The 22268-nt window shown below is 46.6% G+C and overlaps 1 protein-coding gene and 1 long non-coding RNA gene across 2 annotated transcripts in view; one reads left to right on the top strand and one right to left on the bottom strand.

Annotated features, from left to right (window-relative positions):
• EGLN3 (egl-9 family hypoxia inducible factor 3) overlaps positions 1-20745 on the bottom strand; it is a 32117-nt gene extending 11372 nt beyond the window's left edge. Inside the window, exon 1 of the mRNA XM_051622112.1 lies at positions 20081-20745. Coding sequence (XP_051478072.1) covers positions 20081-20437 — 357 coding nt within the window. The 5' untranslated portion in view covers positions 20438-20745. The remainder of the gene's footprint in view (positions 1-20080) is intronic.
• Positions 20746-21002: 257 nt separating this feature from the next.
• LOC127385873 (uncharacterized) lies at positions 21003-21547 on the top strand. Its single transcript, XR_007889764.1, has 2 exons — positions 21003-21213; positions 21303-21547. It is a non-coding gene; the product is annotated as an uncharacterized LOC127385873 (long non-coding RNA).
• Positions 21548-22268: the final 721 nt, after the last annotated feature.

Raw genomic sequence — 22268 nt, forward strand, 5'->3', positions numbered from 1 at the left:
TCTGCTCTGTTGTCATTCTGCTGCTAGAAATGGCTCCGCAGCTGAACTTACATTTCACTGTCAGCCAGATAGCAGTAGTAAGGGCCAGGCTACCGCCCAGCACTCGAAACAAGCCTGGTTTAGGCATAAAAGCCTGGCTTAGGCAAACAAGCCTCGTGGAAACCACCAGCCAGCTCTAACTGTGATGTAAAAATGGTCCAAGAGAGCTGTACCCTCACTGAGGAGGATACATCATACATCCCCCCATCCCAGCTGCCAGCACAGCAGCTCACACAGATACATCCTTCACCCATCCCATGCACAGCGAGCTGGATTAGCTTTAATAATTAAAATAGTAACCCGCTGCTAAACCTGATCCTCATATGCTGGGGAACATGAGCCAGGGAGCTGAGAGAACAGAGGACAGTGATGCTGTAGAGAGGCAGGGAGCAGGGCTGCAACTGGGGAGTGGTGGCTCCTCTTGCAGCAAACACAGCTGCTGCCCAGGGTATGTGCCCACACTGCCAGCACCAGGCCTGCCTCAGCAGAGCCCTGCTAATCCTACCAGCTGGGTGATGCACAGACTTTGTTGATGGATAATATCTCATTTTAAAGTCGATATACAACATAAAATTATGGAGGCTTTAAGGAAGTCTCTTTGGAAAGCAGACATTAGTCCAAGACTACTGAACTGCCTGAAAATCATTCCAGTATTACTACAATGTTGTAAAGCCCCAATCAAAAAGCTGCTAAAGAGCAATACGACTGCAGGCCAGACCCTTAAAAGGATTTAGGTGCTTTACTTACTACCAAAATATGGGCAGAAGGCCAGAGTTTTCCCTGGCCTCCCCCATGTAATATGTTCCCTTAGCAGAACATGTGCTTTGACTCTAAGACACCGAAGCCTTATTTATTTATTTATTTATTTATGGCATGCACCTTTTGCAAGTGTAATGCAGAGTCCCTGGGGGATAAAGAACTAGAATAATTCCCACAGAATGGAAAGGCACTGGACACACTCTAGCTTAACTTGAAGAGAAAAAAAAAAAAAAGTTTTCTAGTAGCAGCAGCAAAGGGAGAAAAGCAGAAGTGAAATATCCTTTTTCCTGGCATGGTGAATATTTGAATGAAACCTTAAACAATGAAGGGAAATCATTCTGGTCCTCCTAGAGCCTGTTGAACGATATCAAGCTTTATCAGAACACCGGCTGGAGCAGCTCCAGAGGAGAACAAGCTGGCCTCAGCAGGGATTCCAGCTGTTAGCACTACTTTTGGATTCATTCAAAGCAAACAAGAAACAGGAGATGAGATGCGTGACCCAGACTTAATTTAGGTAATTGGTGAACACTGGTATTTGCTAGTTTAGTTCACGAGCTATCTACAAAAGCTGGAGGCTGGATCTTAAAAATCAAACCACTTACCAGATGAGTAACTGAATGTTTCCTATACTTTCTTGGCTATTGTGTTCAGAAGAGAACACTCCATTTTGGGAAGCATCTCCCTTCGTTCACGAACTCCGAACTGAAACTAACTATAGTGGGCAATAATGAATAGGAACTTACCTAATTCATCCCTCCCCCTCTCCCCCTCCTGCTCACTACAATCCATTAGAATGGCTGCTAGTTGGGTTAACTTCCCAGTATAAGCCTAAAAGCAAATCTCAGCAACACCACTCCATCCCCCCATTTTAAGTTAAAATACTTTGCTTGTCTTACACCGAAGCTGAACAGTTTAAAACTCTGATACACAGAGGTATGCCTTTGCAGTCACACACACCATAATCTGAAGACCAATACTTTGGTGGTCTAGTTGACAGTCATAAATTAAAACCTACAAGACTTTGAAAATTAAAAGCAAATCGTCAAGACTGTAGTTTCTGCACTGTCGTTTTCAGAGATGTTACATTTCCCAAGAGGGTGCATATCAACCAACAGTTAAACAAGCAGTAATTACCAGCTTTAGTAAGGAGCCAGGAATCATCAGTAAACTCCGTGTTGCACAGAAGCTTGCAAAAATAAGTAATTCATCATTCAGTTTAAGTATAACACTCAAGTTGGCCAGAGAAATCTGCAAGCTAAACTGCAAGACACCAGCAAAGTTTGGAGGCAGATAAAAAAAAACAACAGTTCCATGGAGAAGATTTTTCCCTTCTTCCCACTGCTTCTAGCAAGGGGAAAAACAAATTCTCTTAGCTGACATCCAGGATCATGCTGCAAGGCACCATTCTGCTACATTTCATGAAATAAGCAGTGCTGGAGTGGACTGATACATGGACCAAAACACTTCAGAGCTAGAAGGTGCTCCTATGTGGCCACGCACGCTGCCTAACAGGAAACAGGTCAGGAGACGCTCTGTGTGCCTTCTAGTGCTAAGCCAGGGCCCCAGTGCAGACTGTACAGTTGGTATTGCAACCCTATACTGATCCCATATTTTCCTCTCAGAACTAGTACGACCTTTGCAACCAGCAGAGAAAATCCTGACCTGAGGAACTCTACCCTGATAACACCAACCACCCTTGCAGATTAAGCTAAAGACTCCACAGTATGTTTTTCCATTTTCTGTACCATATTTGTCTTGTGTATTGTTCAACAGCTGCTACTTTTGATCTCTAGCATAGAAAGGCCCTGTGAACAGCTTGTACATCAAATAGTCAAATTCAGAAATCACTCATAAAGTCTGTTAGATGAAAGGTACTATATAGACACAAAGCAATACTCATTTACGAAATCACCATGATGGTTGTCTAAAAAACCAAGATATTAATAAGCATGAATGGTGCTACAACCACTGCAGCTTTCAGATAAATTTATATTTGGTTACACACTTCCAAGTTCCCCAAATTAGAGTCCAATAGGTGTCTCAGTCCTGAACTTGAGCGCAAACAAAAAAATCACTTAACCAGACTTTAGGAAATGAGGACTACCAAGATTCACTTGATCGATTTAGGTCTGAGTGTACATTGTACTCAACCCGATTTTAGTTTGTAGACATGCACAGTCATACAGCCAGAAAGGGAAAGGCACACAGCATGGTCTACATTAAAAGAACATGAGTAGTCTGACATTTCATGATGAAAGACAAGAGATTCTCAGTTGAGGCTTGTCTGACACACAGGCACAACAGGGTGTTTCTTAAGTACTTTCTTGTTGCACCCAATCGCACCCAAGTGTTTTCTACCATGTAGCTCATAATGGTTAGGTATAAAATATTCATGAACATTATTAAATATTAGTTTGAATTTATGAAAGTTAAAACACTCAACTGCTATATTGCAGCACGAACTACTAAAATTGGTCTAATTTAATACTCTGTAGAGATGGGAGGGAACATAGAGAAGAAAATTATGTTAAAACACACACACACACAAAAACAAAAATCAGAGACATTAGCTTTATGCCTGTTGGAAAGGGAATCACCAGTTCCAAGGCAGGGTGAAACCCTGCTTGCTTCAGTCATGCAAAACATGAAACAGGCTTTTTGTGGCAGCACTGCATGAGAAACCAGTACCTCATTTCCTCACTCGTAACTTGATTATCAGAGCTAAACCCAGCCACCTCTTTGATCAGCTTCTTGCTCAAAGGTGAGGGCAGGACAGGGGAGAAGTTGTGTGAGGAAGGAGCCTATTTTTAGAAATTAAGAAGCACTGGGAAAAGTGCTAGAATTTGGCTGGGCAAGACAACTGCACCTTTTCACTTCAACTTTCATCTTCATACAGAGGCCTAAACCAAGGCCATACAGAAGAAGAAAAGCAAAAACAACAACTGAAAGAACAGTAAAACCCTACCTAAAAGCTACCTTCGTTCATGAAACACAAACTCCACCAACTCAGCTACAAGCACAGTTTGCTGAACCTGCAGAGGTAGTCCTGTATAATGAAGGTTTCTTGGATGCAGGTGACAAGTGTCTACTGAAGGGCCAAACAAGCCACAGCAAACAAGATATGAAAGACTGATAGGATCATGTACCAGTAGATACCTCAGCTCTGGAGCACTATTCTTGGGCAGACTGGCATGATCACAGCTACTTTTCTTCCTTGTTCCTGTGTTATAACAGCAGCCCTGAAAATTTGAGAGGAAAAGAGAAGATACTCCTATGGGCAGAAAAGCAGCCACACAAGTGAAAATGCTTTAATTCTCAACATTCTCATCTCAGGAGCACACTGCTGTTTGCACAATGTCCAAAATAATACCTTCCTGCTGGGCAAGTACTTACAACTGTACAAAAATCCTGTTTCACAGATAGCATTTTAGCCAGGCGGTCTGGTACTTGGTTGTCCCTCCAGGTATGCAACATTGATCATTGGATTCAGATCTTCCAGGAACTGGAAACCTCCCCTCACCCTTTTTATTCTATTTGGTCTTTTCTATGTGCCATTATATCTTGATTATTGTTTGCACAGGCATAGAGGCACATTTTGGATAATTTTTTGAGGAACAGCCTGAGAGTAAAAATTGTTGAAAAGACCACTGCTCTCATCTGCAGAAAAAAGATGCAAAGATACTGGCTTATCTTTGCTTACTAACAAAAAGGCTACTACTACCTGGTATTATTCTACCTACCATAAAATGGAAAACTTCCAGCTTATTAAATGTCTTCCAGAACTAAGGGCAGAAACAAAGAACTACTCATGAAAGGTCTCTTCAGGGATTATCTCCATGCCACACAGCTGTTAATGACTGGCATGTTATCTAGTGGTAGCTCAAAGGAGCCCCTAATAAGCTTTCAAATCTTATGGAATCTCCCTGTAAGGAAGTTATATCACAGATTGATGCTGCTTTAAAAATTAATCTGTGATGGGACTTAGGAAGCTTTTCTAATGACTGGCAACAAAATTTAGTTCTTCATGGCCTATTAATGTGAAGGACGGCTTCAGCTTGTGACTATTTTTTATTTCTTTTCTTAGCAGAACACCCACTTAGAGAGAAATCTGGATGCCCTTCAAGTTCCAGCTGGCTGCCAGGGCAGCGTCGCTGTTAAGTGGGAAGGCATGGAACAGCCATGCCTCGTGTCAGTGGTGGCTGTCCACAACTGCCAAGAGAATAGGGAGCATTTGTGAACCAAGTCTTGGAGACAGTGGTGAGTTTTGTTGAGCTGTCCCTGTTGCTGGATACTCACTGTGTTCCTAAAGTGAAGAGGCAATTCAGGAAACTGTGAAAGGACCTGACCAGTTCTCCAGACTTCCGAGGAGAGAAATCTGACTCGTGATTTCCTGAGTAAAAGAGTCCCAGGCATTCATCTTCCTCTGTGTATTGCCTACATTGCTGCTTTTTTATTTTTTCAGCCAAGTAAAATAACATCTCTTACTTTCAGAGCATCACTCAAATTCCCTGTGTTCAGCCTCTGGGCATGGCCAAGAGAAAACAAAATACTGAAATTTAAGGAAACAAATCTAAAAATGCCATGGGATCACAACTGGCAGTGAGCACCTTTGTCTCTTCTAATAAGTAAAAGGATTAACCTCCTTCCTTGTATGTTTAATTAATCTGCTTCTTTCTGCATGTACATCAACTAAGGCTTCTCTTGTCTTCTGTAATGGTAAAATCAGGTAAGATTTTTATTTTGCATCCTCCTCTGGCCTAAAACTGCATTTTAGGCTGCAGTGTGACTGGGCCATCGTGCCTTGCATGCACACAGAGACAAAAGAGCTTCAGAAGAGATTAGCGTGCTGTGAAGAGCAGGCATACCATCACGGCCCAACCTAAAAGGCTATTGCCAGTGAATTAGTTCAGTCAAGGATATTCAGATTAAGTCTCCAATTAGCAGCTGTAAACATGCGCAGTGCATTAATGTATCAATAAAGGCTGTTTCAGTTTAGAAAGACCGCCGGCCCCTGCGCTGCTGAGCCCTGGCTTCGGGCCAGCGAGATGATGGCTTAACGACAGTGCTACGTGCGGAGCGTGAGGCGATCGGCGATCAAACACAAACTTTACTCCAGAGCACACTTCACAGACCCGCCGTGGAAGGAAGAGGGGGAAACCCACGCTCACAGCACGCAGACGCTCAAGGCACTTCTCTGTTCTGGTTCTTACTGGTCTCCCTCCCCCTCCTGCTGCACACACAGGCACACACGCATATTTCCCAAACTTGAAAAAAACCAACGTTTGATTACTTTTTAGGCATACTTTTGATTGTTCTTGAAGCTCTCTTTCATCACTCATAAAATTCTTTCAGTCTCCTTCTCTCCCCAAAGAGTCAAACCTGAATGGATGAGCTGCACTGAGAAAGCATCCCAAGCAATCAATGCAGATGGAGAAAGCATCCCCTGTAATGAGTCCCAGGGGACACAGTGACAGGCAACACCCCCACAGAAAAGCAAATTAATAAGTAAGTGCAGGCTCATTAAGGAAATCTGTAAGGACCATCCCTGGATGTTCAGGTTCTTGGTGGGGAATAAAAACATGGAACATCCTCATCTATGTGGTAGAAAGACAGCTCTGTAGCTCCTTTAAATATCCCAGCCTTTCATTCTTTGTCAGTGCTTAAAACCTTTTTAATTCTGCTACTAATCACCCAGAGGATTACACCATGTTATTTTTTTTCCCGCAACATTTAAAGAACTCAACATATTTTGAGGCTCTTGTGGGTGCATTAACAAAGGTCAGGCAAGATGGCCACAACACAGGCAAGCTATGTTTTCTGGTGTCAGAGTGACCCAAGCTGGCCAACATCCCTTTTTTACTATTATTCACTTGGTTTTAGACCACGAGCCCAGCGTGAATGAGCAACACTGCCCATGAGACTTTTTATCAGCTCACACAAGTGTTCCAAATAGGCAGAGAAGGTGACAAGCCACCATCTTGAAGCAGATGTACCAAGGGGATGGGGAGGCCCCTGCAGCTCAGCACGGTCCCTCCTTGGGGCCACCACCACTGCCCAGGACACCCCTGATGGCCTCACATGCTCCAGCCACGGTGGAGGTAGAACCACACTGGGGAGATGTTTTTCTTAGTCCACTTTGGCTCAGTCGAAGTCTCTCTCGGGTGCCAGAGAGGAAGGCAGGGCTCAGATGAGTGCCGTCACTCTTGGCGGTTACCCCAAATATGCCTCAAGCGTCCTCCCAAAACTGCCAGAGCCGTCTGGACTGCTGAGGCTGCTAAGACATTACTGCACTACATAAACAGGGGGATGAAGGGTTCTCAAGTGTTTGTTATCACAGCAGTAGCACCAAATTAAGGGTAACTGATGAAACCAGTTATCTCCTACGTTAACTTTGAAAGAAAGCTGTTTCTATCATCCCCCATCTGTCTTTTGCTCTCCTGCCACCTTTACGGGGGACCTTTATTAGTAAATTTATTCCTGTATATGATTTTGTGAAAATTAGTATTTATGGGTAAAACATTAAAATTACCTATAATAAATTACCGTCAGAAATAATTTCTGCTATGCTTAAAGAACATGCATAGACTTTACTTCTAAGGCTTTGGCTGCATGTAAAGTTCTACTGCTGTGACTACATGGGTCTATTACAACAGTACAATCCCTCTGGTGTGGGTGCAGTTAAAAGGGACGAATGTGTATACAGTGATACATCATCCTCCATGCAGGAAGGGAAACAAGCTATGCAGATTCTAGGAATTTTTGAAATAAGATAACTATACACCTGTTCTCAGGTTAGGCAATAAAAATGTATTAGTAAAAAACCACAATAAATAAATCCTTCTGAGTGTTGTAGTGCCTGTCCTCCGCACCATCTACACAGTCAGAAACCAGGCAATTCTGAACAAAGCAAGCATGCATAAATGCAGAGATGCACACACACAACAAATTGAGCTCCAGCCTTATATTTGCACATCTTAAAGCTATTCGCAGAAGCTCTCCCCAAGGAAGCCTGGTCCTAAACCAAGCTGCGAGGCAACATCAGACTCTAGATTTGAAAGCGGGCTGCTGAATTCCCACTTTTTACCACTGGTCAAGCCTCTCCCACGGATTTATGCTGCCACCACCTGACAGAAGAGACCAACCCTGCAGGCTGGCTGCATCGCTGCCACAAGCTTTGCAGGGGACACAGCCATCCTGGAGGGTGTCCTCTCCATCCTCCCCGCTGCCCCACTCTCCCCTGCTGCTCTGTGTCACCACAGGTCCCTCTGGAGCCTTACCCAGCCATTCCCACTGCTATTCACTGAATCAACAGCCTTTTGGAAGTTTCTCGAGAGCCAGTCAGGACTGGAGCTTAAAGTAGTAACCTTCTTCAGCATTAAAGGTAGTTTTGCAGGAAGTGCAACTGTTGAGCAGGGAGGTGGTCTCTGTGGTGTGGGTTTCAGGGTGTTTCCTGAGGATGCAGAAAGCCAGGAGAGGTCTTTCTGGCTCGGTTCCCTCCTTTTTCCCCTTCCTCTCCAAAACCTTCCTATCTGGCAGCCAGTGTGACAAGAGCAGCATGTACTTGGAGCCACTGCAGAGGTGGCCAGGGATGAGCCAAGCTGGAGGTTGGATAGGGGCTGCTCTCCCAAGATGCCTGCTGGTTGGGCACCCAGAATAAGCAGCCTTTGTCCTGTTCCCTGGGATGGAATGAGAGATGGTGGCTGAACAGGCATGACAGGCTGTGGGTGGGGGTAAGAAACCCCTTGGTGAGGGGCGGCAGCTGGTTTTGCCAGAGGTGTGGAGCACAAGTGCTTCTCCACGGTGGGAAATGCAGAGGGGGAAGGCAGTACAGACACCTGATGGCAATTCAAAGATACAGAGGCATAGATGCATATTTAGGTGTGGGGTGAAGTAGGTACTATGCCTGCCTATAGATACAGTCACCTTTGGCACAACTGGTGCCTCTCCTAACTGCAGCCAAGACTTTGCACTAATACGGTTCATAATTAGCAACAATGGCTTCTACAGAGGGTAAGCAGTAAAATAGGCTTCTAACCAAATGCCAGCAACAGAAAAAAGTAAACTAAGAAAGAAAGAAGTTACTTTTGTTTCAGTTGCAGACATCTTAGGCAAACCAACAAACAAAAAACCAAGTCAACTACATTTTCATCCTTGCACAGAAATTATCACTGTGTCAGATTGGCACTGAGCCTTTAAGTCACAATTTAGAATTCAAGTTATGCATACAGAAATATAAAGGTAAAATGTACAACCTTGACACTTCAGCCTTTGATCGCTATCAAATGTTGCATTATAGCAAAGAATTTGGCAATGAGGACCAGCACTCACAAATCCTCTCGTTGCTCCACTGTAGAGAGGAAGTCTGTAAAAGAGCTAACCAGGCAGTGACCCTTCCTGTTGGCCTGCTTCAGAGACACCAAGCACATGCTCCACATAGAACGGAAGACAGAGGACAAGTTCATTTAGGGAAGTGAAAACATAATACAGTAAATACTGTAAAGAACAGCATTATAGATACATCCCAGGGGACTCTCTTCTGTTTGTGCACATCTAGTCACATGCCATGGTTTATAAGCCTCAACAGCAGGACACGTTACAACATTTACAGTGAAGCTTCTCCTTTTCACACTTCTCAATCTACTTCTACCAGATTCCCTATGGGAAATCAGAAGGGGAAGGTGCACTTACATATATAGTCTTCAGCAGCAAGCACAACACCACCAGACTGTTAAAGTAGGAACAGGCAAGTTGAGGACTAAATGACACTTGCCACTCTTTTTTTTTTTTCTTTTTCTGTTTTTTTTTCCTTACTATCTCTTCTCCCAAACTCTGCATTTTTTTTCACACCCACACAGTCCAGCACAGGGCTGTGTGCAAGAGACTTTCATCACTCCCTGGAGCCTCGGAGTAGTTGGGAGGCTCCAAGCCAGCATCCACTGCCTTGGAGCCCACTGCCTGACAGTGCCTCACACCCCAGGCTATTTCCATTCAGGCTGCATTCCCCAGCCTGCACTGACTAGCAGCTCTCTCTCTGTATGCATTACTGGAATAACTGCTGCTGTTAATGGTGTAAGACAGGTTTGCTGCAGGACAGTCAACTGCAAGAGTCAGATAAAAATTGTAACTGCTACCTACAACTTCCATCAAATAAGGCTCCTTGCTCCCTCCCAAGACACCATGTAACAGATGGCCCTTATTTCAAATTGAAGAAAAAAATGCAAAGACTAAGGGTGGCACAAGAAATCACTGCAACTTCTCCTGAAGTCTTCTAAATATATTCTAGTATAGTCTAAGCCAGGTTGCAAAGGATGTGTTTTAGTCCCATTGATTTCAAGAGCCTTTAAAAAAAAAAAAAAGTACTTAAGATATTGCTGAACTGGAGCCAAAACTTTAAAAAACATTTGCCTTACAATTTGTATAAAAAAAAACAACAGCGCAAGAAGATATAAGCCATGATTAATTATTAAGACATACAGATAAGAAAAATGCAGACATATTTCTTGTTTGGATTTTCAGGTCCAAAAAGAAGGCACAGAAAAGATTCTATTGTGACCAAAGGATTCACATGAACTAGATATACACAAGACTCAAAAGGGTTATCTTTTTGCTACAAGTAGGATGCAATTCCCTGACGTTTGGCGAAAGACTTGGCTACCCTGCCATTTCCAGCTGACAAAGCTTCAGGCAAACTGCTTCCAGTCTGTGCAGACAGTGTGCCATGCTGTATTCCTGCAACTCACACTATTAATTTTAAACTGGGTGGCTGGTGGCACAAACATTTAGTAAGTCTCCATGGAACTATTATGGCCAGCAAAATCTCTTGCATTACTTTATTCATGCAAAATCAGAGCATCAAGTAGCTTGTTTAATCAGCTGCTTTCTATTAAGTGCTTTGCATCGTGGCACTAAGTTTCTTTGTCTATTAATCTTATCAAAATAAAATGACACGAGAAAAATGACTGTAGGGAAAAGCTCCTTTGTGCCACTGAGAGATAGTAGATGCATATGTGAGTGAGGGATGGAACGGAAGTGGGGCTCACAGCTCTCTCCAAAATATTTACATGAACAGTCAGGAGTAGTGTGCTGATGGGATGACATGCCTGTGAATAGTTTAAACACTAGCAGACAGTCTACTTGGCATGAACCTTCTTCATCAGTTCTCTTCCTCCCCCTCACTGCCTGCAAAGCTAGAGCAACTCTCTTCTTGCTTTTCTGACCAATTCCCTGTCATCTCTTTTCAAAGCAACAAAAGGTCTAAACCAAATTCCTATAAACATGCATCAATCAAATTTTTTTATTCAGCCTGGAGCCCCCCACAAGGGCCTAGGTACCAGAAGCAGCTCCCAAAACACCTCTATCCAGGAACTTCTCTGCTAATCCACTAAAATCTTTCACTGAAGCTTAGGGAGTCTTGTGTGGCTGGCAGCTTTCTAAGAATTCTGTTTCAGTCTTCAGCTTTGTGACAAAAGGACTACAGTCCTGATAAGTCCAATCCACGGCCTCAAATTCCCTCGAGTTGATACACACACATTCTCCTCCTCCATAAATCTAAAACCAGCAACAGTTACTTGCAGGCTTCCCTTCCTGACCTTGTCATTCTTATAAGCCATCCACTGCAAGATGGATGAATGCTATGTGGCCTGCTGGGGTCAATGGACCACTTGCCCCTGACCTGTTACACAACCGGAAAAGGCAATCCAATTGAAACAGGAGCAGGAGAAAACTTTTTTAAAGTGAATATATATTAAAAAAAAAAAAAAAAAAAGGTACTTTGACTTTGTAAGAGTCATCTTGAAATAGATGATAAAAATATTGATCTCTTCCAAGTGCGTCCAGCCTATTGAGCAAACATCAAGATTTCATCTGATGAAAAATGTATTAATATTTGGGTTACTCTGATTTTACCTTTTCCCTCTAACCCACCCTTTCCACATATTGAAAGAAATTGCTGAGGGAGTACAGATACTGATGATCCTGCCCTCTATCGCCACCACCCCAGGGGAAAAAAAAATAAAAAAATCTGTGCATAGGAGAAAGAGGAGGGAGAAGACACTTCCACATATTAAATCCAACAAATTGCTCAGGAAGCAATATGAAGGATAAGGCTGCATTACTGTGAGCTGCCATCCAGGTAAGTTTGGAAGTCAAAGAAAGAAGAGTTTACTGTGAAATCAAATAAAGACACTGGAGCTAACAGAGACAGCTAGAATTCTTAATGCAAAGAAACAAGTTTGGTTTTACTCTGTACAGGCTGCTCTGCATCAGTGCTGAGAGCACTGATGTATCTCCATTTTAAATGTATATTGTTATTACCAGTGAGCTGTAATGAACTGAATTATTCATTAATAATTACCTTGGGAGAAGGCTGTGTGCAAATATAAATAGGAAGGACCAGCTCCCCTCCCTCCTTAAATGCAAGCTAAGCGGGAGGCGACACTAAACTCAGAATCTTGCCATTTTCCCTGATGGCTTTCCCAAGGATTCTGTACAATGCTGTACACACTGTCCAAAGGACAAAGACTCTCCATATCCAGAGGCATTAATGCCACCTGTATTACAGCGTCCCTCCCCACACAGCTGTGGAAGGCTTACAGTGACATTTAATGAGGCATGAGCCCTCACACAAAAAACAAAGGGAGTGGCATGTATCAGGGCTTGTGAGTGTCAGGGACATTGGCAGGCACACCAGGAGGGCTACCACTGTGAGTCTCTGGCTTTAAGAGCTAAGGCAGTGGTACTGGAAAGGACTGGTACCAGTGCAGTGGATAAGAGGACACTACGGAAAATGTGCTACCAGCGTGGGACAGGTTATAGAAAACCTCACTGCTTTGCTATCATTGTGTCACTCCAGCAACTAGTAGCACTCATTAAGCACTGGTGTTGACTGCTAAACTACAGACATTATAAAAAAAAGTCATGTACCTGTCCTGATGCCACAGACACGTGCAGAAACTCAGGATAAACAGACCACTCTGCTCTTCACGTTGCCTGAGAGCTCAGACTAATTTCCCTTGTCTTACAGGATCAGCCACTTCCTGCCTTCCTCTGCAACTATTGACTATAAAGTATATGGACAGGCTCCAAATGCAGTGTAAGAAAGGTTGCTGTGTGGTTACAGACCTCTCCCTCGTCAGAGAGGGAAAGGAGGACCAACAGCATCCTCCTGGCTACAAAGGCTCTAGCGCAAAGCACACCAAAGACGGCACATTTTTTCCACTGCCCACCATGGAGTATGTCCACCAGTGCATTACAGTCAGGTTCTTAAGAGTGATGATACACAACAGATAACCAAATTCAAGCTGCTTGTAATTTCAACACAAACACCGTTCTATATAGGCTACCCAATTCTGAACCCACTTACAGATACGTGCATCACTGTCTGCAATATATTGACCCATTCCTCCAATACCTTGTTCCTGCTGAGTGAAGAAGCAATATGAAAGTTTCTCCAAGTGGCACTTTCAGAGAAGTATCTTTTGAAAGCTCCAAAAGTCATTGAGAATAATCTGATGAAGAACAAAATCAAGAGCTAATATGCCCACGTTTATAGTCATTAAATGCTCTGATTGTCAAGTAAAAATTATACATTCCTGTGTATAATTAACCAGGCTAACTAATCTTGCTTGACAAACACAAGATATAAACATCAGCTTTGACATGAAGCCAAAACAACCAGTCTAGGATCAGTGCCAATGCTGAATTCCTCAGTCTGATATCATAAAATTACTTGTCTGTTGTATTTACAGTTCCAGTGGCTCCGGACTCTGCCGGCAGCCGGCCAGAAGAACAGATTTGAACTTACCCATTATGCCAGAACATGTGTATTTGATTAGAAGAAAGAGAAATTATGTATATTTCTTCTGCTTGGTGGTATTAATCAGACCTCCCATTGTAAACTAATTGCAAGGCATGCTGCTATGCAAGTATCAAAAATCCCTTGTAACACAAAATAAACCAGTATATTTCTGTAGGCAATATTGCCCTTCAGCTCTACAGCCAGTTCTCTGTTATCCTGCTCTTTACTTTCGCACCTCAAATCAGAAAATACAGCATTTCAGTCTAAGTTTTAAATGCCATGGATAGATTTCAAACGTTACAGGACAGAACTTTTATGTCTTCATACATGACTGCAAAAATATCTCATGGCATTACATGAGTTATGAAGGACTCAGTAACACCACTCAACCCAGACCCACAACACTTCCTGCATTTCTTCAAATCTCAGGAACAGAAATCTTTCTAACAAACTGCTAGCCAAACCATGTTTCAAAACCTATGTAAGAACAGCTTATCGTGCGAAGACAGAAGGACCCACAAAAGACCTGCTTCTCCTGAGACAGTCAGAGAGGGCCCATCAGTGCTGGGGGAGCAGGAAGGTGTCATGGCTACAAGCAGAGGGTGCAGAAAACATCCTATTAAAAGAAGAGAAAGGCTCACATAGAGATTTTGAAGCAAGTTTTCAAGACAGTTCATATTTCACAGGGACTTCTAAACTAATGTCATATTCAAAACACTTTTTAAACTTCTGGCCTTATACTTGACACTGAATGCAAGCAGTTGGGTTCTGAACTAAAAACATTGGCCATGGGCTTCCCACAACACGGGTCAGCCCTTAGGATTACGACTTCTCTTTTTTTCTAGCCAGCGCGGCTCACTGGTGTCTAGTACATGCCAGATGAGCTCAGGGACCTCAAAGGCAGCCCTCACTTGGATTTCAACCCATGACAGCACCCAAGAGGGTACCAGTGACGCACAGCGGGAGACACTGCTGTCAGGACCAGGGTGCAGAGTCCAAGCATAGCGCAGCCCTGCCAGTTCAAAGTACCTTCCACCCTTGCCTGTGACTCAGCTAAGGTAAGTCCAGGGCAGCAGGTTCTGATGGCATCACCCTGGGACCCTGCCTGACCATGGGGAGAGCTGTGTTTCTCCAGCAGAGGCAACAAGTGGAAGAGGGAATAGCCACAGCCTCTCAGCAACAAGATTAGCTACCCAGGCATCCCATGGCAAAAGCAGGTTTTACATCTCTGCATACCAGGCAGCTGATCCAATTACTGCCAGCCCCTGTCTCCTCACAGGAGGGGCCAGGGCTCCCCAAGCTCTGCAGCATTTGAGGCTGCCAAAGGGATGGATATCCCAAACTCCACAGCATCAGCATCTGGCTGTGGCATCTAACTTAAAAAAAAAAGATAAAATTCCTTTCTTATATCTTGGAACAAGAAATTTCTCAAATGGTTTCCCTTCTGAAGTAGATCTTCTGCCTTGGTTGTGGTTGCTTTTTGTGTTTTCATTTTTGTTTGGGTTTTTTTTACAGTTGCTTCTTCAATTTATTTATGTATAACACAGGGATTCTTTTTCAACAGGGCAGGGATTTCCTCATCTAAAAAGCTTTGTAATTGCCCCTGGAAAATTTTACAATGCAGGCCCCTGTGCCACTTCTCTACCTGAGCAATATTCATCTGCAAGCAGGGTCAAACCTTTTAGAGACAGAACTGTCTTCACCACCCCCTTAAGCCCCTGCAAACCCAAATTAACCCAAAAAAGGGACTTTGGGACCTGAAAAGCCAGAAGCTGCAGTACATCACTTGTTCACATGTGGTACCCAGAGCACCACCTGACTGAGGGGCACTCCAGGTGACTGACTGTGAAGACCAAGCTGCAGCCTTGCTTCCCAGTCCAAACCATCTGCCAGCTTTCTCCACCCAGCACCAAGCTCCAACAGAGTGGAACCAGGTCCTCAAAATCAGACTGACCTCTGTCCTCAGGCCAGAACATCCCTCTGCACAAGGACATGACTCTTCTCACAGCAAAGAGAGGACTCAACCTGGGTCAACCATGGCTGGGTGAGATCCTTAGCCATTTAACTAGTACAAAAGGGGAACGAGATCCTCCTGGACAGTCTGCTAAGGCACATGGAAAATAAAAAGGTGATTGGTGACAGCCAACATGGCTTCACTAAGGGCAAGTCATGCCTGACCAATCTGGTGGCCTTCTACAGCAAGGCTACAGAGATGGTGGATGGTGGCAGAGCAGCTGACGTCATCTGCCTGGATTTCTGCAAGGCGTTTGAGACTGCCCCACATGACACCCTGGTCTCCAAACTGACAAGATATGGATTTGACAGATGGACCACTCGATGGATAAGAGGCTGGCTGGCTGGCCACACCCAGAGAGTTGTGGTCAATGGCTCAATGTCCAAATGGAGGCAGGTGACGAGTGGTGTCAGTATTGGGACCAGCGCTGTTTAACATCTTTGTTGGAGACATGGACAGTGGGATTGAGTGTATCCTCAGCAAGTTTGCTGATGATACCAAGATGTGTGGTGTGGTTGACACCCAAGAGGGAAGGGGCGCCATCCAGAGGGACCTTCACAGGATGGAGAGGTGGGCCAATGCCAACATCATTAAGTTCAACAAGGCCAAGTGCAACGTCCTGCACCTGGGTCGGCGCAATCCCAGGCACAAATACAGGCTGGGGGGAAAATGGCTGGAGAGCAGTCCTGAAGAGAAGGACTTGGGGGTGGTAGTTGATGAGAAGCTCGACATGAGCTGCCAGTGTGCGCTGGAGCCCAGAGAGCCAGCTTGCATCCTGGGCTGCATCAAAAGAAGTGTGGCCAGCAGGGCCAGGGAGGTGATTCTGCCCCTCTGCTCTGCTCTGGTGAGACACCACCTGGAATACTGTGTACAGTTCTCGTGCCCTCAGCACAAGAAAGATATAGACCTGTTGGAGAGGGTCCAGAGAAGGGCCACCAAGACGATCAAAGGGCTGGAGAACCTCTACTGTGAAGACCTGCTAAGAGAATTGGGGCTGTTCAGTGTAGAGAAGAGAAGGCTTCAGGGAGACCTTATAGCAGCCTTCCAGTACTTGAAAGGGGCCTACAGGAAAGTTGGGGAGGGGCTTTTCATCAGAGAAGATAGTGATAGGACAAGGAGTAATGGTTTTAAACTGAGAGAGGGGAGATTTAGGTTAGATACTAGGAAGAAATTATTCACTATAAGGGTGGTGAGGAACTGGAATGGGTTGCCCAGGGAAGTTGTTGATGCCCCATCCCTGGAAGATTTTAAGGCCAGGTTGGACGAGGTTTTGTGCAACCTGATCTAGTGGTAGGGTTCCCTGCTCATGGCAGGGGGGTTGGAACTTGATCATCTTTAGGGTCCCTTCCAACCTTAATGATTCTATGATTCTATGATTTTACTAGAACATGGAAACTCCAGTTGAGGAGAATGCAGAAGTAAACAAGCAGTGCATTGGGTCTGTGAACAGAAGGTCCTTTAAAATAATGTTACCTGGTTATTCCGATCATTTAACCACATCAGCTAATATTTTTAAACATGACTTATTACAAAGACAGATTTGGATCACTGGTCTGAAAAGATGAAAGGTTACATCTCATTATCAGCTCTCAAATGTCAACCAACAGCTGTTAAGAGTATCCAGTACCCTTGTAAAAATTTTACTTCCATCCATTCTCTTTGATGCAATCTTAACATTCTCAAAATGTTGTTGGAAGTATTTGGAAATGGCAAAATCCTGGTTTGTATCTGTCATGTAGCTACAAGGAAAGCTTCCTTTATTGGACAAAAGTTGCTCTTGCTTTCTTATGTTTCTGTAGCTACAAGAAAAAAAAGAAAACAACCACGAAGCACATCACACTAAGCAGAGAATAAGCTGACAGAAGTCCATTTACTAAGCAAACCTCTTTCCCTCTCCCAACAGGCTGAAGATTAAAGTCATAATATTATTTTAAAAGCATATACCTCTAAAGAATGATGAGGCTGATATTACGTAGATTCATTTCCATGACAAGAGGAGCTACCATACAGCCAAAGACTTACACTTTAAACAAGTTAACTATGGACCCTCAATCCCATCTAATACCTATATCCCAAATCAATAAATTACGGAAAGCTGGATAAGTCCAGCTGTCTGGTCTAGCTGCTCAGAAACATCCCACACCCCTCCAAATGTTAAGCTGTAGAAGTTTTCTGGACATCCATTTACATATATAATCTAGCAGATAAAAATACACCAAATTTGAAACTGGGATTTATATTTGCATTCACAACACGTTAGAAGATAAGCAAAATGGGCAGGCTTAATGGTGGAAGGAAAATAAACGTCTATAGGTGACATGGGAACCTGCATGCACTGCAGTAGTCAGTTGGTTAGTCACAGGAATGATCTTCCTTCTAAAGGCGTCCCACATCTCAGTTACAGATGGCAGCTGCTATTCCAGGGCTGCCACATATCCATGGTATTAATTATTATAATAAAGGGATTGGTAACTATTAATTTCTGGTGGAAATCCCTCTGCATTTAGTTTTACAAATAATATTGAGTCCCTTTCAGTCCTGCACTGTTGTGTGGCACTCCTGTGTGCTTTTTGGAGTCTGACACCCTCCACACTAAAGCACAAGGGCCAAACAGCTCTCTTCATAGCAGGGAGCTTACTATCTATTAAAAAAATAAGTTCCCTCCTGTTCATGATATTTGTACAAAAAAGACTGCAAGCACACCACAACTTGGTATTAAAATCATCTCTACAACTCAGGTCAATCCCCAAAAGACCCTTCACCCCGGTCAGTGTCAACAGCCCTCCTGCTTACTCTTTCCCCAAACACCTTGTACAAATGCTGGACCACCTCCTTTCACTCAGTCCAACTTTAAGGTAAGCCCCTGCTTTCCCTCACCAGGGGACCAGCAAGGCAATACAGCAATGCACCTTCAGCAGTAAACAGGCAAACAGGAATCACCCAAAGGACTAGTATGACCATAAAGCCATGCCAAAGCAGTATGGTTATTTATACTTCCTAAGGCCAGGCTCCCACCAGGAGTAAGTGAAATCCCATCTACACACATTGTAAATCAAATCTACCCAAGCTTTAACTGAACTGACAATAAGTAGTTCAGTGGAGCTAAGCACAGAAGCAGTGCTTCAACCTTTTTTTATTCCACCTCTGTGTGGAAGTGAGGGGGGGGGGTCCATGCACAGGTTTTAAAACATGCACAAGCAACTGTAACTATACTGTTTTATTTGTTTTCTGTGGAAAAAAAATAAAAATCTCAGCACCACTCATACTTCCCCTTAGTTCAATACAAGGTAGGACCAAAAGAAATGCCTAATTTTTAACTTCTGTAATTTTTTTTAAAGTTCCATCATTTTTACTTCTGGCATATCTCTAAAAGAAGTGGATGTTTTGAAAATGTGCTGTATATTATAGAATTCAAGTAAAAAATAAAGAAATTGGGACGTTTTCAGTATTCAAGACAATGGAGCAAATTTAGTTAACTTAGTTCCAGTCAACTTTGCCACAGAAAAACAGAAAAGGAAAGAAAAGCCAAGTTATCCCAAACTGCAGTAATGACATTGCAAGTGCAAATAAACTTCACTGGGAAAGGAACCTCTAATACAACTGCTGTAATACAAGCGTATGCTCCATTTCTGAGCAAAAAAGCCTAGAAAAAACAGCTCTGCTCTTCAAAAAACGAGAAAAGTTTGCTGTGCTCAGCATCCCTTATGTTGTGCCGCATACCCAACACACTGACTTCTTCAGCTGTAGGACGCTGGTACGAACCATCGGAACTGCTTTGGAAAACGCTACTACATGGGTGCAAGCAACCACATAATCGGATCCGAGCCATGTACGCAGGCAGGGAGGGCGTAGGGAGCTTTTCCCTGCACCTGAAACAATGATCCAAAGGAAAGTTATGGGCAAGGCTAGACCTTTTTGGAGGGGTTCGCACGCGCGAGGGGTCCCCGCTCTCCGAAGCTGGGACGAGCTGCCTGCCGGGGGCTGCCGCCGGCCCTGCCGCCGAGGAGTGACGTGCCGTCCCGCAGCGTCTGGGACGGCTGCGAAGTGACCCCCGACGGCAGACGGGGCACAGGCAAGGGCTTGGCCAGGGTGCTCAACCCAGAAGCCCGGAGCAGACCCACCCCGCAGAGCTGCCGGCACCGGCGGGGCTAGGGACCCGCAGCGGGCAGCCTCGCTCTCACGGCCAAGTTTGCAGCAAGACCTGGGCACCCGGCAAGACCAAGGGCTACCGAGCGGCTGCCCGCCGCGGGCGTCTCCCGGGCAGCGCACGGCGCCTCCGCCCCCGCAGCGGTGCGGCGGGACGGCCCAGAGAGGCTGCCCAAGCCACGGACGCCCGCGGCCAGCGAGGACACAACACGGGGGTGGGGGGGCGGTGGTGCTCGTGTTAACTAACTTTCAGCCAGGTCCCAGCGAGAGCGGCGAGGCGGGTCGGTCCGGCCGGGAGCCTGTGCCGGGGGCCCGCGGCCCCTTACCTTGGACCGCTCCTTCACGTAGTACTTGCCGAGCCGGCTCCCGCAGTACATCACCAGCCGGTCTATCAGCGTGAGGAGGAAGTTGATAGCCTCGCAGCCTTCCTCCGTGCCCCCGATCCACTTGATCTGGTCGCCGCGCAGGTGCCGCTTGGCGACGCCGCGGCTGGGGCCGGCCAGCTGCCCGTCGGCCAGCTCCCCGTCGCGGTGCATCCGCTTCACCCGCTCCAGCACGCAGTCCCCCACCACCTCCCCAAGGAAGTTGTCCAGGTAGCAGAAGCCGATGTCGTGCAAGCAGGGCACGATGTACTCCAGGGCGATTCTCTCCAGGTCGAGCCTCATGATGTGCCCCAGCGGCATGTCGCTGCGGAGACGGGCGTGCCGCTGCCCTGCGGGCGCCCGCGTCGGGAAACGATGTCCACCGAGCCGCCGCCGGCTCCAGGCCGAGCCGGGCAGGGGCTCCGCCGCGGCGCGGGGCCAGGCGAGGCGAGGCAAAACTTTGGCCGCGGCGGGCCGTGTAGGGCTGCGCTCCGCGGCCCGGCGCTGCGGTGCTACCCAAGCTCCGCGCTGCTGCTGCTGCCGCCAACCGAGAGGCGTACCGGACTCCCGGGCCGCGCAGGAGCGGGCAGAGGGCCCCGCGCCGGTCGGTGCGCCGGCTACGTGCGGGATGTGTGCTCTCCCGCCCGCGCCGCGCCGCCGCACGTGGGTGGAGCCCGCCCGGCACAGCGCGGCACCGCGCGGCGCCGACCGCCCCGCCCACCGCCCCGCCCCCAGCAGCCCAGACAGCCAATCGGCTGCCGGGAGGCGGGGCCTGCCCGCGGGGAACGGGCGGCGAGGGCTTCTACACGTGCGGTCGGGGGCGTGGCCGGCGGCCCCGAGACCCCGCCTCCCCGCGGGGTGGGCGTGGCCAGCGCCATTACGGAATTCCGCCCTGGCATGTCGGCGGGGCTGCGGCCCCTGCGGCCCCTGGGGCCGCCCCGCACCCCCCGGGGGCACCGGCACCCCGCCTCCCCCTGCTCCGCCGCTGCCGATCCGAGTGAGGTTTAGCAGTGCTTCCCCGAGTTCTGCTGCCTCTTCCATCCGCCTCCCGCGATGGCATTTTCAGCACGAGCCGGAGCTGCTTCAGTAGGCGGCAGGTACAGCTATTCTGGGCGAGGAATGCACTGGTTTTTTTTTAAGTTTATATAGCCAGATAGTACGTCCCTTGATTATTTACCCCTGCCAGGTTGTTTGGCTCTGCTGGCAGGAAACACCTGTCAGCGACTTGGCGCAGCGCTGGGACGACTTGTGTGTCAAACCGTGACAAACTTCGTTCCCCGCTTCCAAACGAAAACGAGTCTTTCCCTGGCGGAACCGCTTTTCGGTTCCAGTTTCCCTGCACCGGCCGGCCACGAAATACGATCCTGCTGTCGCTCTTCAGTCTGCCCCCTTCGTTCAATTAAAGATGCATGATGGAAAGCAAAAAGTAAATAGCCACTCAGCTCCGCGTGCAGCGCGCGACGTGCCCGGGGTTTGCTGAACAGACGGAGCCTCCACAGAAACCAGACTCGAGCACAGACACATCACGCAGGGACGCTGTCTGCGGCCAAACCCGGCTGCACACCTTGCAGGACAGGCGTCCGTGCCTCACTCCGTGTCACTGAAGTTACCGGCGTCACGCCTCACGCTAATGTCGTGTCCCCCCCTTCCCCCGCAGCGTGAGGAGCCCCCTGCGCCGTCCCGCGCAGCCCCGCCGCGACCCCGCCAGCACCGGCACCGCGAGCTCGGCTGCCGGCCAGGGTCCCCGCCGGCCGCGGGAGCCCGCCCCGCACCGGCTGAGCCCCGCGGAGCCCCGGCCCGGCCGTGCGGCGGGTTCCGCTGCAGCACAGCGGCGTGGCACGGCGCGGGGTTACGCGCGGCTCACCTGCTTCCTAAAAGCTGGAATCCGGCCCATTTCACCCCCTCAAAAAATAGGGCGAAATCCACGCTGGTTATATGCGGTGGGAGGAGGGTTGTCAAAGGACTTTATTTGATTTAGGTTCACACTTCACATTAAAGTGTGGTTATAATTAATAAGATAAAATTCGGAATCTTATTAATCCCTTATTGGTTATCTGAAAAATCAGTCAGGCATGGGAAGCTAAGAGCAGCTGTAATAATCACAAGGGACATAATAGTAATTCAACTGCAAAACATCATTTTTATGAAATTT

The sequence above is a fragment of the Apus apus genome, chromosome 5 (assembly GCF_020740795.1).
Source record: "Apus apus isolate bApuApu2 chromosome 5, bApuApu2.pri.cur, whole genome shotgun sequence".
Taxonomy (NCBI): domain Eukaryota; kingdom Metazoa; phylum Chordata; class Aves; order Apodiformes; family Apodidae; genus Apus; species Apus apus.